Raw genomic sequence first — 16,772 nt, 5'->3', positions numbered from 1 at the left:
GATCCCACATTCCTTGTTCTTCCAAGGCTCTTATTTCTTCCGCCATTGCTTTCCTCCATCCTGGATGCTTCATTGCTTCTCTGAAACTTTTAGGCTCAGATTTTGCAGTTAGTGCTGCAAGATACGTTTTATGTACTGCAGAAAACCTATCACAACTAACATAATATGTCAAAGGATAAGGTGTACCTGAGGATGATGATTGTGTGGAATCGAGCTGAGATGGACTATTTTATCGAATGGTGTGCGTCACAAATCCTTTGAGCCTACTAGAAGGGATCTTCTGACGCTTGCCCTTACCCATCTCTTCTTCAGCCGTGACATTATTGCGAGCACCAACATCCACTTCAACAACAACATCCTTTACTGGTTGTTTATGCGTGTCACTTTGTACTTCCACAGTCACGCCTTCTTCTGCAATTGTGCTGTCTTCATCATCGTTGTACACTTCCGCTGTAACTTCCGCAAGACTGGATTGATCAGTCTCAGTCAAATCACCAGACGTATCGGTCTCAGTGGAATCTCTAAAATTCGACTGATTCCTGCAATTCGAAGCATCCATATTCAACCCACTTTTCAAGTTCGGCTCATATGGAAACTGATTTTCATGAAACTTCACATCTCTCGACACCAGAAATTGTCTTGTGTCTAAATCGTAAACTTGCCACGCCTTCTTACCAAAAGGATAACCAATAAATACACATCTCCTTCCTCTACTCGCAAATTTATCTCCTTTACTGCTTTGATCATGCACATATCACAAGCATCCAAACATCTTCAACTGATTATATGGTGGTTGTTTTCCAAACAAAATTTCATAAGGAGTTTTATTGTTTAGAATAGGTGTAGGTGTACGATTAATTAAGTATGCCGCGGTCAGTTCACATTCTCCCCAAAATCGTATTGGTAAACTTGCTTGAAATCTCAAAGCCCTTGCCACATTCATTATATGCTGGTGTTTTCTTTTAACTCTTCCATTCTGTTGAGGAGTACCTACACACGAAGTCTCAAAGACTATCCCATTAGTCTTAAAATAACCACGCAATGCATTAAATTCAGTTTCATTATCACTTCTAACAATTTTGACTTCTTTGTTAAACTCTCGTTTTACTAAAGCAACAAAATCACGAAATATTGGTTCAACCTCAGTTTTATATTGAAGTAAATAAATCCACACACCTCTTGAAAAATCATCTACTATTGTCAGAAAATATTGAGCTCCACTTGATGAATGTATCTTATAAGGACCCCATAAATCAATATGCACTAACTCAAAAATACAATTGGATTTACTCAAACTAGTAGAAAAACTACTTCTACGATGCGTTGCTCGTGGACAAATATCACAAGCATCATTATTATTCTTTATTAACCTACTCACTCCTTGTAACTTTTGTAATAATTTCTCTGAAGGATGTCCCATACGTCGATGCCACAGCTCATATGTATCTTCACTTACAGCCATAACTTCCACTTGAGGCACACCACAGAAAATATATAGTCCACCTTGTCTCTCAGCCACTCAAATCATCCTCCTCGTCAACCGATCATGTATAAGACATAAACTGTTAGTACATTGGATAATACATCTCATCTCATCAATGAGTTGTGTAACTGAAATTAAGTTACAGGTTATCTGAGGTACGTAAAGAACATTCTAAAGTCTCATTCCACCAGTAAGAATCACAGATATTATTTTCTCAGAGTGCGCATATTTTCCATCAGGCAATCCAACTGAACATGCCTTAATGTCTCTTACGTTAACCATGCCAAGAAGTTCACACGTGACATGATTTGTTGCTCCTGTGTCAACAATCCAGGATGTTTCTTTCTTTTTACCTTGTAGATGAGAACTGGTCTTTCGTGAGTTTAAATACTCCATCACCTGCTGAACCTGTGCAGCTGTAACTCCTACCAATCCTGATCCATCAGATGTTGACGCACCACTTGTTTGATTTGCAGATGATATATGCAAGTTATGTGCATGAACGGTGTTACCACCTTGTCCTCTGCCACCTCTTCCGTTTGCATTCCCAGCACCAGTACGTCCACGTCCTCTTCCTCTAGTTCTACCTCCTTTTCCATTCTTTGGTCTGTCTCCCCACCATTCAGGGTATCCAATTATTTTAAAACAGCCATCATCAAAGTGTCCTTGTCTGCTGCAATGTTTGCAGTATTTGGTTGGATCATAGGTGTTGAGAAGACGTTTATCATCTTGCACCTTGAAAGCCATGACATTCTCTTGTACGTCCGAAGTAACACCTCCATCTCCGATTCTCAGACGTTTTGGAGTTGACAATCGCTTGGTATGCAACTTCTATTGATGGCAGTGGATCCCTAGCTAGCAGTTGTTCACGCAAATAACTGTAGACAGAATCCAGGCCAATAAGAAAATAATGCAAGAAATATTCTTCTCTTAACACACTTATCTGAGTCGCAATATTATACGTGCACCGTCCACACTTGCACTGAGGTATCTTCATATAAGTCACCATCTCATCCCATATTTTGTTCAATCTTCCATAATATACAACAACTCCCTCCGTTTTCTTTTGTTTGCAACCACTCAAGGATGCCTTTAGCTGACATATTCTGGTTCCACTCACAACACAGAATCTTCTCTTCAAGTGTGTCCACAACAGACTTGCATCATCATAGTCTCCAAGAGTTGATCTAACTGAAGCTTCCAACGTATTACTGATCCATGAAACTAACATTGAGTGAACTGCAATCCATTCTTCCAACTGATCTAGTTCTACAGGTTGTTTGATTGTTCCATCAACAAAACCGAATTTTCTTTTGGCTATCAATGACCTTCTCATGGCTCTAGCCCATTCATCATAGTTAGTTCCTTTTAGAACAATCGGTGTGATGATTATTCCCGGTCCATCACTAAATCCCAGATATACTGGGTTCGTCTTCTGCGTATCATATTCAATCTTCTTTCATTTTGATGATTCTACTTCTTCAACCATCTTTAGGGTTTGAACATTTTTTTTTTTTAGGGTATAGGTATCGTAACTGGCTCTTGATGCCATGTGAAGAATTGCTCAATATTTCGGTCCCCCTTTCTCATTAATAAGTTAACTATTTATACAAGACCAATACTTGGGACTCAAGAATCAATACCTTTCCTAATACGTTTCTAAGATACCTTTCCTAATACGTTTTTATGACTGTCTTGAGACCTACTCTACGGGTCTCAAGAATAGACACTGACCCAATGGATCTTATTTATGGAATCTTCCATATCAGTCTCAGTTTCTGCACCATTCCTTATTGGTGCTTTGATACACTTTCCATATCGGTCTCAGTTACGTGTCTTAATAATAATTGATTTTTGTTTTAGGGTTTCTGATTTCGGTACCCAAATTTTCGATTTCGATCTGGAAATAGTTTTTCGATTTGAATGACAACACCATGATTTTTCTGGGCACGAAGGTACTTTTATGTATTCATAACCATTATTGGACCAGCGGTTAAATCAATTCTCTCGCTGAACTGTAGATTAACCCGGTCCGATTTCGTGGACTAAACAACAAATTTCTTATAGTATAGGCAAGTTTGACACCCTACACCCCCACCAAAATCACTGAATTCGAATCCGGGTAAATTATTCTAGAGAGAGAAAGCTCTTCAGTCATCTGCTGACGAAACCGAGGAGGAAAATAAGTGATTAAGAGTTTCCGAATTTCCGGATCTCGTCACTTTTGCTTTAGCGATACTGTCGGATCCTACTAGAACCCGTTCATTTCATCTGGTAAATTTCTTGATCTGAATTTCATCTGGATATTTGTGATTTGGTTTGGTTTGCTACTTGAATTGTTGTTATCGGTGAATGTAGTTAGGGTTTTCACATTGAAATTTAGAAATGTGGATGAATATGTATATAAGAATCTCTAGAATATTTACCTTGAATTATATGCAATAAAATTAGCGACAACTATCAGTTTTCCCCTACAGCCGTAATGGGAGCTGAAATGACTGCGAATTTCGATATCAGCAATTGGTTATCTTCATTGGCTTATGATCACTGGGTAGCACTTCCAGTTGTCACGCCCATCGGCTCGTTACAAGGTACTTCTTCTTCTTTTTCAATGCAGAGCTTGCCTGAATTTATGTTTTAAACTTGGATTATCACTCTACAGTTTTTATTTTGCATTTAGCATGCAGCTGAAGTTGCTGATGGGAAACTATATATTACTGGAGGAAGTCGCAATGGACGATATCTTTCTGATATTCAGGTATCAGACATGACTTTCCCATTTTTTTTTTTTTTTTTTTTTTTTTTTTTTGCTTCATGTAATAATAGGTTAGTATTGCAGGTACTTGATCTTAGATCTTTGGCATGGTCGAAACTGAAAATACACATGGATCAAGTATCTGATCAACTGGTTGACAACAGTGTTCAGGAAGCCCTACCTGCCACATCAGGTCACAGCCTGGTAAGCATTTCAGCACTTCTATGAAAGATGTGTTATATGCCCCTGAGATCCCTGATTTTCTTATTTTTGCGTCTAATAATTTTCTCCACCCACTGTTAATGCCTTCTTCTTCTAGGTGGACATTCAAAAGAGTTATCCGAAGTCGTAACTGGTCTGTACTTGAGCCACGTTTAGTCTTTTATCTAATTGTCTCTAGGTCAAGTGGGGAAGCAGGCTTCTTCTTCTAGGTGGACATTCAAAAGAGTTATCCGAAGTCGTAACTGGTCTGTACTTGAGCCACGTTTAGTCTTTTATCTAATTGTCTCATAAGATTTACCTTCTTATTGGGTTTATGCTTATACCTGGAATATCTGTAGTTCGGTCAATTGACCTAGAGACCCTCAGTTGTTGCATCATGAAGACTTCAGGAAAAGAACCGGTAATTCACCCAATTTACTTAGTCCATGTCTGGTGTTAGTATTCACATTTCTCTTAAATGAAAATGTTGGTTCTGATCAAGATGTATTCTTTCTCAGATAGCTCGTGGAGGGCAATCTGTAACACTAATTGGCTCTAGATTGATAATGTTTGGTGGAGAAGACAGTAGCAGGCGTTTACTAAATGATATCCATATTCTTGACCTGGAAACTATGACTTGGGATGTAGCCGAGACATCGTACGTCACTGTACATCTGTTTTATCACCTACCAACTCCAGTCATTGATTTGGAGGAGTTAATCTTTCTTTTGGTTTTACAGTCAGACACCTCCATCTCCGAGATTCGACCACACAGCAGCCATACATGCAAATCGATACCTTCTAATTTTTGGTGGCTGTTCTCACTCGGTGTGTTTCAGTGATCTACACATATTGGATTTACATACTGTAAGTGAACCAAATTATATTTGATACGAAAATCAACATTCTAAAACCTTCCAGATTTCATAGTTGGTAAACAAATTCACAACTATAAGTCTTGAACATGTTCCAACATAGTCATAGCAAAACAAGACACATAGATTAGAGTTAGTCTTGGATCATGTTGATTCTGTCTGTTAGTTTGATTCTGAAATTCCTTGTTGCTTGATTGCTCAAACTAATGAGATATTCGCATGGTGCAGTTGGAATGGTCCCAACCACACATTGAGGGTGATCTCGTGACTCCTAGGGCAGGTCATGCTGGTATTACCATAAATGAGGATTGGTACCTAGTCGGTGGTGGAGATAATAGAAGTGGTAAGATAAAAAGTTAGGTTCAGGCATGTCTATACATTTGTTTCTACCTCTTTGTGGATTAATTTAATTCTTGTTCTCAGGTGTTTCGGATACCCTCATGCTAAACATGTCGAAGCTTGTATGGTCAGTGGTTACAAGTGTAGAGGAACGGGATCCACTTGCGAGCGAGGTTTCTTATATGCTTTGTTGGTTTTTTAGGTTCTCCATAGGGCTATTCGACACTGTAATTTCTTGATGTGTTGTGTTCTGTAGGGACTGACTGTTTGCTCTGAAATAGTAAATGGAGAGGAAGTTCTGGTTGCCTTTGGAGGATACTACGGGAAATATAACAATGAGGTACACAATATAGTAGACGTCTTACATATGTGGCTATCAAGGTCCTATATAATAAATGTGCGTTCTCCATGGTGTCTGTAACTCTGTATTGCGGGCATTCCTCTGCTTGAGTTCCCAATGAACTCCGCAATGCGTGTCATTGAACCTAACTCTCTCGTTATTGATCCAAGTTTCTCTGCTGCCAACACACTGCAGGTGTACGTCTTGAAACCAAACCCAAAGATTTATCAAGGCCTAAGATTTTTCAATCACCTGCAGCAGCTGCAGCAGCAGCTTCTGTTACTGCTGCATATGCTTTGACTAGTAGTGGCAAAAGGAAGATCGATATCAGAAAAAAAGAAGATGCAAATTTCCAAGAAACGGAAGTTGAAGCGTTGCCGCAAGATTTCACAGTTGGGTTTAACCTAATGGCAGCAGAAAAAAGACGTTAGAGTCTTCACTAACAGAAATAAGAACACAAAACTATAAGTTCAAGGATGATCTTGCTGAGATTAACAATACTTATGATGATTTATCCAAGGTATTATTTGATAGTTCATAATATGATGATTGAACACTGTCCAATGTTCTAGCCTCTCATCGTCTGAATTTTCCTATTGAAGGAACTATTATCCGTTAAAGGTCAACTAGAAGCTGAAACATCAAGATGTGTCAATCTGGAGGTTGTTTCTTTTTGTCTTTGCATTTGTTATTTCCTTCTTTAATTTGTATTTGATTTTAGTTATTTAGGATGGTTGAGAAGCTGATTTCCTGACATGTTGGTTCATTCAGGCACAAATTTCAGAACTACAAAATAGGCTGGAGTCATTGCACTCTATAGAGGATGAGTTACAAGTAAGTGTTAAGGAACCAGAAATCTGCCTTTGAGCGAGATATGGAGTTCACTACCGAGGGGACAATGCAGAAACAAAATTCCGGTGGAGTTTGGCAGTGGATTGCAGGAGCTCCACGCAGCTCATAAAGTATTAGGATTCAAAGCTTGAAATGAGGAGTTGTGCAATATTCTGACGAATTATATAGCACCCAGGCCCCAACAAAATTTTCCTGCTGGCAAAATCATATATGCTTAAACTTGACATCATTTGGAAAAAAAATACTAGGTCACAGTATAGAAGATAAGAAAATATGCGTGGAAATATAAAACACTGCGATTCTTCAGCAAGCTTCAGATGTTTTAGGAGGAATTATACAAGTTTTGTTGTTCCATTTTATATACTTGCTTGTTGGAAGTTTACCTGTAGTAAATTTATCATATGTCAATGCTATTGATTTCATTTTCTTTCTTCTTCTCCTGTTCTGTATCTCGATTTGGATAAATTATAAAATTTGCTCTTCAGTGTTTTACTTTTTGAGCCAGTCAGATTAGCACCTATTACACCTTCTCTTTTAGTTAGTCTCTGGTACACCTGCACTTTTATGGAGCTGTTGTGTTCATTGTTTGAAAAAAAATTATAGAGTCGGAAAATGTTTGTATAAATTGTGTTTTCTTTTTCCATTTGTCCACGTCTCGTATGAAATCGTTAAATTTCTGATTGCAGTAGTTTGTCATGTCATGTCGGCAGGATTTATTTACGTCCCTGTACTTCGTCTCATCCCAGGTTCAATAACGTTCATATATTTTCCCTTTCAATTACTTTGCCATCTCAATGAGAAATCCTTTTTTTTTTGCACTCACTCAACAATCTTGACTGGAATACGTGGAAAATAAGTATACCCCAAGTAATACGCGATGGCTAGATTTGCTGGGTCGTACAGAAAGCGTTCAACTATGCACATCTCAAGTTTTCAAATATAAATTCTGTCTTCACTCCCCTGAGTCCAACTGTGAAGGTACGTTAGATGTGATTTGTAGAGAAATTCATGATCAAAATTAATGTGAATTTTTCATGATTCATTATGCCTCTCTGTACAATCTTGACAACATGTCGAACTGAGGTATCCTCAAGTCAAGCAACGACCAAATCAGGGTCGTACAGAAGGCGTTTCATAAGTGCAGTGTGCCCTTGCTAAACAAAATCCTGCCTTAACTTTCCTGGGGAGAACCTGATGGGATTCTTAGAGAAACTCATCTTCCATTTTAATTATACCAACTAATTGTTGAACCTGCACTTATTTCACTTTTAACAATCGAAGACAAAACTGACTTCTACTAGCATTAAATCTAGTACCAAATGACACAAGAAAAAGCACTCTACTCGAATTCACATTGAGGCTGGGAAAAGTGCCCATCCTTTGTCGATGACGCCCAAATGTGAAGTAGTGATAGACTTCCATAATTATGTACCGGAAGTTTCTCGATTAATGCCCGAAACTGTGAAAGTTCACTTTTGTAAATTGTGCAAAAAGTATTCACAGGGATTAAGGTCATACGAGCTTGCACAATGCACAGTTCAACATGTCCAATGTATCCCCAAAATGTGAATGAGTTGCATCGATGCAGGGGTAAACTTGAAGTTCATAACCACGTTATGTCCAGTTTTTCTTTTGAATAGTCAGTGCTCTCCCGGTGAGATTGGAAGAAGTAGCAGCCGTGGTTGAAATGACACTCTCTCTTATCCCTAAGTTTTCTAACGTATAGAAGAATACAAGGATTCAATATTTTCTTGACAGGGAACGGATAGTAGAATAGTAAATGGTGATGACAAGTTTAGTACCGAGCCGTATATATTTTTCACTGAGCAGCCCCGTGAACGTGTTGCATACTTTCTGGACTCTGGTAAGATAGGGGAAAGCGATGCGGGATCCCCACCACCTCATAAACATGTGTTTATATATTCAAACCTCGGAGATATTTTCATCTTTTAATGCAGAATGCGCGTAAGAGTACTATGTAGACTCTGCACCAAGGAAAACTCGGAGGTCAACAGTAAACGAGTGACTAATTACTGTTACCAACTTACCATAACAGCTAAAAAAAAATCTTGAAATGGTCACCGAACCAAATGTAATGTTCACTCCTACTTTCAAGTACTTCTGTGAAAAAGAAGAAAAAGTTGGCCGAGGAAACAAATTTTCGATGGAAGCGAAAGGATGTTTCGCCGTTTTCTTGGCTCTCGTGTCCATAACAGGTTTAGTTTTAATGCTTGTCTGATCTCTGTTTGTTTTTAATTTCCTTTTTTTTTTTTTTTGGTTTTCAGCGTTCCATTCCATGAATGTAACGGTTAACAATTGTTTAATCGGCTGATATTACCGATGGGAAATATAGTCTGTTGTCATTTACACATGCTAGTGTTTGGCTTAGAAAGTGTTTCTGACATGTGCATCTCCATCTTGGAGGACAAACTATATATGGCGGCTCTGTGTAATGTAAAATTTAAAATTCCCGAAATAAATTATGGGATGTCCTATGGAGGACAAAAACTGACTAACTAGCTAACTAACTATTATTGGTACTTGTACTGCAGGTGCATTTTCGACTACGTTTACCGTTAAAAACAATTGTCCATACACAGTATGGCCAGGCACATTGACCGGGGGTGGTGGATCCCAATTATCTAAAACCGGGTTTGAACTTGCACCTGGGGCATCATCATCTGTAGATGCTCCAGCTGGATGGTCAGGCCGATTTTTTGCCAGAACTGGTTGCTCCACTGATTCCGGAAGGCTCACCTGTGCCACAGCAGATTGTGCTTCGGGTGCAGTTGAATGCAATGGTGCTGGAGCTATTCCACCAGCAACCCTACTTGAATTCAAACTAAACGGTGACGGTGGTAAAGATTTTTACGATGTTAGCCTTGTTGATGGTTACAACTTGCCAGCCTCTATCACTCCAAAAGGTGGTTGTAGTTCGACTGAATGCCGAAGTAATATAAACTCTATTTGCCCACCACAATTAAGCGTTAAGGATGGTGGTGGGAGTGTAGTTGCTTGTAAGAGTGCTTGCGAAGCATTGCGTGAACCTCAATATTGTTGTACCGGTTCCTTCAATACTCCTCAGACTTGTCCTCCAACGGATTATTCAAAGATCTTTAAAGATGCTTGTCCTCAAGCTTATAGTTACGCATATGATGATGCAAGTAGCACATTTACTTGTGCTGCTGGTGGTAACTACGACATTACATTCTGTCCCTGAATAGAAATCTAGGGTGATCTGTTCTACTCTACATGGATGAGTGAATAAGAGAAGACTTGTTTGTTAAAGGCAAGTCTTTTCATCTCTATTGTTTTCTTATCAACCTATGTTTTAGTTTTTCTTTGTTACGGGTCATTAGATCCTTGACTGCGTGTTTTTAAATAAATTGTAATGGTATTGTTGCCCATTACAAAGTGGATACCATATATTGTTGTAATTCGCATTTCTTAAATAAAAAGTTTCGGATGTTGTTTAATTTGATCCATTAGCTAGTAAATTTATCATATGTGACTGCTGTATATCACTTTTTAATTTTCTATTAAGAGGGAGGTACGGTACACAATTGCAAATTGTACAAACGGTCCGGATCACGGGACTCATGGTTTTGACGCTGTGGCCTCACCTTACTTATGGTGTAAGTTTCTATTGCCATCATTCCTCGGCTTGAGTACAGAGTACCCAATGAACTCGGCAATGCGTGTTATTGAAGCTACTGCTCTCGTTATTGATCCGAGTTTCTCTTCTGGCAATATACTGTAGGTATATATGTATTGAGAACCAAACCCAAAGACTTATCAAGGCCTAAGATTTTTCAACCACCTGCAGCAGCTTCTAAGTTCAAGGATGATCTTGCTGAGAATACAATACTTATAAAGAACCATCCAAGGTATAATTTGTTATTTCATGTTTATAAATATGATGGTTGAGAAGCTGATTCCTGACAGATTGGTTCATTCAGGCACAAATTTCAGAACTACAAATTGCACTCATCCGAGGACGAATGACATGTGTTAAGGAACCAGAAATCTGCCTTTGAGCGAGATAGGAGTTCACTACTAAGGGTGCAACGCAGAAACAAAAATCCGGGTGGAGTTTGGCAGTGGATTGCAGGAGGTACACGCAGCTCATAAATTTGCTTGCCTTTCCCCATCCCTTAACGTCAAACTATTTCCTGGATTGCAATGATATGTCAGTCGAGGTTAAGTTAGAAAAAGAAAAGAATAAGTTGTGTTTTCTATTTCGATTTGTCCACGTATCGTGCGATATCGTTAAATTTCTGATTGCAGTAGTTTGTCATGTCATGTCGGCAGGATTTATATATTTTCAATCAATAAATTTTGCCGTCTCAATGAGAATTTCCTTTTTTGCACACTCACTCAACAATCTTGACTAGGAATACGTGGAAAATAAGTATCCCCAGCCCAAGTAATACGCGATGGCTAGATCTGCTGGGTCGTACAGATAGCGTTCAAATGTGCCCATCTCAAGTTTTCAACTACAAATTCTTCCTGCACTCCCCTGGGTCCGTCCAACTATGAACGTACGTTAGATGTGATCTGTAGAGAAATTCATGATCAAAATTAATGTGAATCTTCATAATTCATAATGCTTCGCTGTACAATCTTGACAACATCTCGAAATGAGTATTCTCAAGTCCAGCAACGACCAGATCAAGGTCGCACAGAAAAGTGTGGTGCTAAACTAAAATATCATGCCTTCACTTATGAAATGTGAATTAGTGATTTACTTCCATAATTGTATACCGAGAATTTCTCTTTTTCTAAATTTGTCCAAAACATACTCACAGGTATACAAGCTTGCACAATGCACAGTTCAACATGTCCAATGGATCACCAAATATGAATGAGTTGCATCGATTCAGTGGTGAACTTCAAGGCCTATAACCACGTTTTGTCCAATTTTCTTTACTTGTGAGATAGAAAGAAGTAGCAGCAGCCGTGGTTGAAATGACAGTCTCTTCTCCCTAAGTTCTCTAACTTATAGAGGAATATTAGAGAGGATATTCTTTTTTTTCTTGACAGACAAGGATAGTAGAACAACAGTAAATGGTGGAAACAAGTTTAGTAGAGAGCCATATATATTTTTTACCGAGCAGCCTCATGAATGTGTTGCCTACTTGATGGAGTCTGGTGTGATAGGGAAAGCGATGCGGGATTACCCCACAGCTAAAAAAAAATCTATAAATGGTCACTGAACCAAATGTAATATTCACTCCTACTTTCATATACTTCTGTGAAACAGAAGAAAAAGTTGGCAGAGTAAACAAGTTTTCAGCTTTCAATGGAAGCAAAAGGATTTTTCGCCATTTTCTTGGCTCTTGTGTCCATGACAGGTTTAGTTTTAGTGCTCGCCTTATTTCTTGTTTGTTTTTTTCCTTTCTATTGGTTTCGGCCTGTGATGTTTAAATAAGTAGTTAAGAGTCTTAACTTAAGACGGATGTTACCAACGGGAAAAAAAAAAAAACTGCTGTCATTTTCATTTCATGGTATTCATTATTTCTGAATTCTTATGCATCTACATCCTCTTTAATGAGGGAGCTCCGAATAAGCTATCCTAACAATATATACCGTGTCAGTGTAAAATTTAGAATTTCATAGTCTTATGCATTTTTATAGCTATACACAGGTTGAAAATGACAGGAAAACTTTTGGTACTTTTATTGCAGGTGCATTTTCGGCTACATTTACACTTAGAAACAATTGTCATCGCCAGGCACTTTGACTCGGGGAGGACCCCAATTATCTAGAACTGGGTTTGTACTTGCACCTGGGGCATCATCATCAGTAGATGCTCCAGCTGGATGGTCAGGCCGATTTTGGGCAAGAACCGGTTGCACTACTGATTCCTCTGGGAGGCTCAGATGTGCCACTGCAGATTGTGCTTCGGGTGCAGTTGAATGCAATGGTGCTGGAGCTATTCCACCAGCAACCCTACTTGAATTCACTCTAAACGGAAACAGTGGTCTAGATTTATTTTTACGATGTTAGCAATGTTGATGGTTTCAACTTGCCTGCCTCTATCACTCCACAACGAGGTGGATGTAGTTCGACTGAATGCCGAAGTAATTTGCCCATCTGAATTAAGCGTTAGGGGTGCTGGTGGCAGTGTAGTTGCTTGTAGGAGTGCTTGCGAAGCATTCCGACAACCCCAATATTGTTGTACCGGTTCCTTCAATACTCCTCAGACTTGTCCTCCAACGAATTACTCAAGGATCTTTAAGAATGCATGTCCTCAAGCTTATAGTTATGCATATGATGATACCACGAGTACATTTACTTGTGCTGCTGGCGGTAATTACGTCATCACATTCTGCCCCTGAAAAAGGAAATCTTGGGTATTCTCTTCTACTTGAATAAATGAATAAATAAGAGAAGATTGCTTGTTAAAAGGAGATCTGGTTTAAAGTTTTATTAACTGATGATGTTTGATCAGTTTCTCAATTATGGATCATTAGATCCTTAACTGTGTTTTCTTAAATAAATTTCAATAATATTGTTACCTATTACAAAGTGGATTACATTTTGTTACAGTTCGGATAATATAAGTAGAGAATAAAACCCTTTGGGGGCACACAAAAATTCCATTCAAGAGTTCAAAACACCTTTAATACTAGTAGTATCAAACATTCCAGCCATGTCAAGGGCCGGATACTCGGTTTCAGCCCATTATTATTTGGTTGGGACCCGAGTATCCGGCCAAACCCCATAGTGGTTGGTCTTTTCCTTATATTTAGACCTTACAGATATCTCTTTCATTGATTGCTGGACGCGTAAGAATATTACGTAGACTCTTGTACAAAGGAGACAATTTAGATCAAGCGTAAACGAGTAACTAATTACCATAAACAGCAAAAATAATTTCAATAAAAGGTCTTTCTTCCAGAGATAAACTTGCACTACTACTGTCATATATTTCAGTGGAGAAGAAGAAATAGTTATATTAAGGAAACAAACAATCAGTATAACCAATAATGGGAGCAAAGGGTATTTTAACCGTTCTTTTGGCCATCTTGTCCATAACAGGTTTGGTTCTATTGCTTATCATAATTTGTTGATCGTTCTTCCCTTTTCTGTTCGGTTTTGTTCGTATTGTTTAGGAATGGTTCAGACTTATGCTACCAAGCACGCACCAACGGCATAGGCAACATATCCTGTTATTTACATGATTGAATAAGCTATGCACGTCTAAGCTTTTTCCATGTAAACCTTTCCAAACATACAGGGGATTAGTATAAGCATGATTGTAAAAACTTTTTACTGTTGAGATTTGGAAATTTTGTGACAGTTGAGACTTTGGGAAGCTGTTCGAGAGTTACTTGTACATAATTGTCATTCTATTGCGTCACAAGAGCTATGAACCCTTATTTTGCTTCTTTTATTGAATTGTCTAGGTGCACTTTCGGCCACATTTACATTTAAAAACAACTGCCCATATACAGTATGGCCAGGCACACTGACTGGTGCTGGATCCCAATTACCTAAAACCGGGTTTGAGCTTGCGACTGGGGCATCATCATCAGTTGATGCTCCAGCTGGATGGTCAGGTCGATTTTGGGCAAGAACTGATTGCTCCACTGATTCTTCTGGAAAGTTCGTATGTGCAACAGCAGATTGTGGTTCAGGTAAAGTTGAGTGCAATGGTGCTGGAGCTATTCCACCAGCAACCCTACTTGAGTTCACTCTAAACGGACATGGTGATAAAGACTTTTATGACACTAGCCTTGTTGATGGTTACAATTTGCCTGCCTCTATCACTCCACAAGGTGGGTCAGGTAGTTGTAGTTCGATTGCGTGCTCGGGTAACGTAAACTCTGTTTGCCCACCAGAATTAAGCATTAAGGGTGCTGCTGGCAGTGTAATTGCTTGTAAAAGTGCTTGTGAAGCATTGCGTCAACCTCAATATTGTTGTACTGGTGCACACAGTATTCCTGAGACTTGCGCTCCCACGAATTACTCGAAGATCTTTAAAAAGGCTTGTCCTCAAGCTTATAGTTATGCGTATGATGATAACACGAGCACATTTACTTGTGCTTCTGGTGGTAATTACCTCATTACCTTCTGTCCCTGATTATGAATTTTATAGCATACTCTCTTGAACTTGAATGAAGGAATAAGAGACATCGTATGGTTTATTTGTTCAGGTTTAGTCCTTTTATCTCTTCTGTTTTAAGTTTTTATCAACCGATGTTTCGCTTTATATGGTTCATTAGATACTGCAATGATACTTTCTGGCCGTGTGAAAGTGAGGTATTGCAAAGCACCGGCTAGGCTTCTATACAAAGTGGGGTCCGTGAGAGCAGGGCCAGAGGTAGCACTGAGCTTGGCATTGGTGTCGACCGGAGTAGCCACTGGATTGCATTTTGTCATGGACGCACGTGCAATGATGTCTTGAGCATATAACGACTGAGACAAAAATAGCCCTGAGGATGAACGAGTAACAGTAATACCCAAAAAATGATGTAACGGGCCAAGGTCAGACATAACAAATTCCCTTTTCATCAAATCAATGAAGCGGCATAGGAGAGCATCAGTAGAGTCAGTTAAAATAATATCATCAACATATAATAATAGGTATGCCGTCTCGGAACCTGATTGATAAACGAAGAGGGAGGGATCACACACACTAGCACGAAAACCACAATTAGTGATAAACTTGGCAAACCTCTGAAACCACGCCCGTGGAGCCTGCTTAAGACCATAGAGAGACCTACGTAGTCGACATACGTAATCAGGGTGATCAGGATCAACAAACCCCGGAGGCTGATGCATATATACTGTCTCGGTCAAGTCACCATGAAGAAACGCATTCTTGACATCTAGCTGATGTATGAGCCAAGAACGCGAAGTAGCAATAGTAAGAACGATACGAATAGTAGCTGGTTTGACAACCGGACTAAACGTTTCAAAACAGTCAACCCCAACCTGCTGAGATTTACCATTAGCAACTAGACGAGCCTTGTATCGCTACAAGGAGCCATCAGCATGATATTTGTGACGAAAGAGCCACATGGAACGAATAGCATGAGCGTCACGTGGTCGTGGTACCAGTTCCCAAGTATTAGTTTTCAACATAGCATTGTACTCATCTTTCATGGTAGCATTCCAGTTTATGTCTCTAAGAGCATACAAGTGAGAACGAGGGAGAGGAGAGATATGACGAAGGGTTTGGACATGAAGATTAAGGCGATGGACAGGGCGGAAGATGCCACGGGAGGCGCGAGTGGTGGGGCGAGAAGGAGCTGGAGGAACAATAGTGATTGAAGGTATGCAATAAGGTGTAGGGACAGTGGTTGCTGTAGGGGAAGAAGTGATTGGTGGGGATGAGGGGTTAACGTCAGTAGGTTGTACGCAATGATTGGATGGTGCAGAAATGGTTGGAGTGGGATCTGACGCAGTGGGAAAAGAAGAAGAAAAAGAGGTGAGGGGAGCTGCTGACTCAATGGGGTATGGAGGTGGGAGTGGAAACTGACATTGGGGAGTGGGAGTGGGAACTGACGTATTGGGGGAAGAAGAAATGGTGATGGGGCCTGCTGACTTAGTGGGGACGGAAGTGGCAGGAGGGAAGAAAGACGTTTGGATGGGAGGAGTAGATAATGTGTTGCGACGATGAGGTGGGATGTAGATGTCAGGTGGAGTAGGCTGAATAGGAGATGATTGGTGTACAGTAGAAGCAGTACTAGAGGATGGGTAAGAGAGGTGATTATTGTGGGAGGAGTTAAAAAAAGAAGGAGACACATCGTCATCATCATGGGGGTTGTTTTGAGGAGGGGTAGAAAATGGGAAAACACTCTCGTCAAATGTCACATGATGGGACATGATTATTTTGTGTGTGGTGAGATCTAAGCAGCGATATCCACGGTGGTTAGGAGGAAAACCAAGAAATATACACCTAGTGGAACGAGGGGA

The 16,772-nt window shown here is 39.6% G+C and overlaps 2 protein-coding genes and 2 pseudogenes across 2 annotated transcripts; all 4 read left to right on the top strand.

Annotated features, from left to right (window-relative positions):
• Positions 1-3,965: 3,965 nt before the first annotated feature.
• LOC113298712 lies at positions 3,966-7,345 on the top strand (annotated as a pseudogene).
• Positions 7,346-8,836: 1,491 nt separating this feature from the next.
• Positions 8,837-10,321, top strand: LOC113298711 (thaumatin-like protein 1b). Its single transcript, XM_026547523.1, has 2 exons — positions 8,837-9,061; positions 9,398-10,321. The coding sequence occupies exons 1-2, from the start codon at positions 8,920-8,922 to the stop codon at positions 10,063-10,065; spliced, it is 810 nt and encodes a 269-aa protein (XP_026403308.1). The 5' UTR covers positions 8,837-8,919; the 3' UTR covers positions 10,066-10,321.
• Positions 10,322-12,100: 1,779 nt separating this feature from the next.
• LOC113293063 lies at positions 12,101-13,235 on the top strand (annotated as a pseudogene).
• A 543-nt stretch (positions 13,236-13,778) lies between these two features.
• On the top strand, positions 13,779-15,077 carry LOC113293062 (thaumatin-like protein 1). The gene is made up of 2 exons (XM_026541829.1): positions 13,779-13,889; positions 14,258-15,077. Exons 1-2 carry the CDS (start codon positions 13,838-13,840, stop codon positions 14,932-14,934), a joined length of 729 nt encoding a protein of 242 aa, XP_026397614.1. The 5' UTR covers positions 13,779-13,837; the 3' UTR covers positions 14,935-15,077.
• Positions 15,078-16,772: the final 1,695 nt, after the last annotated feature.

The sequence above is a fragment of the Papaver somniferum genome, chromosome 7 (genome assembly GCF_003573695.1).
Source record: "Papaver somniferum cultivar HN1 chromosome 7, ASM357369v1, whole genome shotgun sequence".
NCBI classification, from domain to species: domain Eukaryota; kingdom Viridiplantae; phylum Streptophyta; class Magnoliopsida; order Ranunculales; family Papaveraceae; genus Papaver; species Papaver somniferum.
This window is presented reverse-complemented; position numbering and strand designations above follow the sequence as displayed.

Coding starts and splice junctions, on each gene's coding strand:
- LOC113298711 (XM_026547523.1), top strand. CDS start 8,920: ATGGTCACCGAACCAAATGTAATGTTCACTCCTACTTTCAAGTACTTC. Junction 9,062..9,397: donor GGCTCTCGTGTCCATAACAG/GTTTAGTTTTAA, acceptor CTTGTACTGCAG/GTGCATTTTCGACTACGTTT.
- LOC113293062 (XM_026541829.1), top strand. CDS start 13,838: ATGGGAGCAAAGGGTATTTTAACCGTTCTTTTGGCCATCTTGTCCATA. Junction 13,890..14,257: donor GGCCATCTTGTCCATAACAG/GTTTGGTTCTAT, acceptor TGAATTGTCTAG/GTGCACTTTCGGCCACATTT.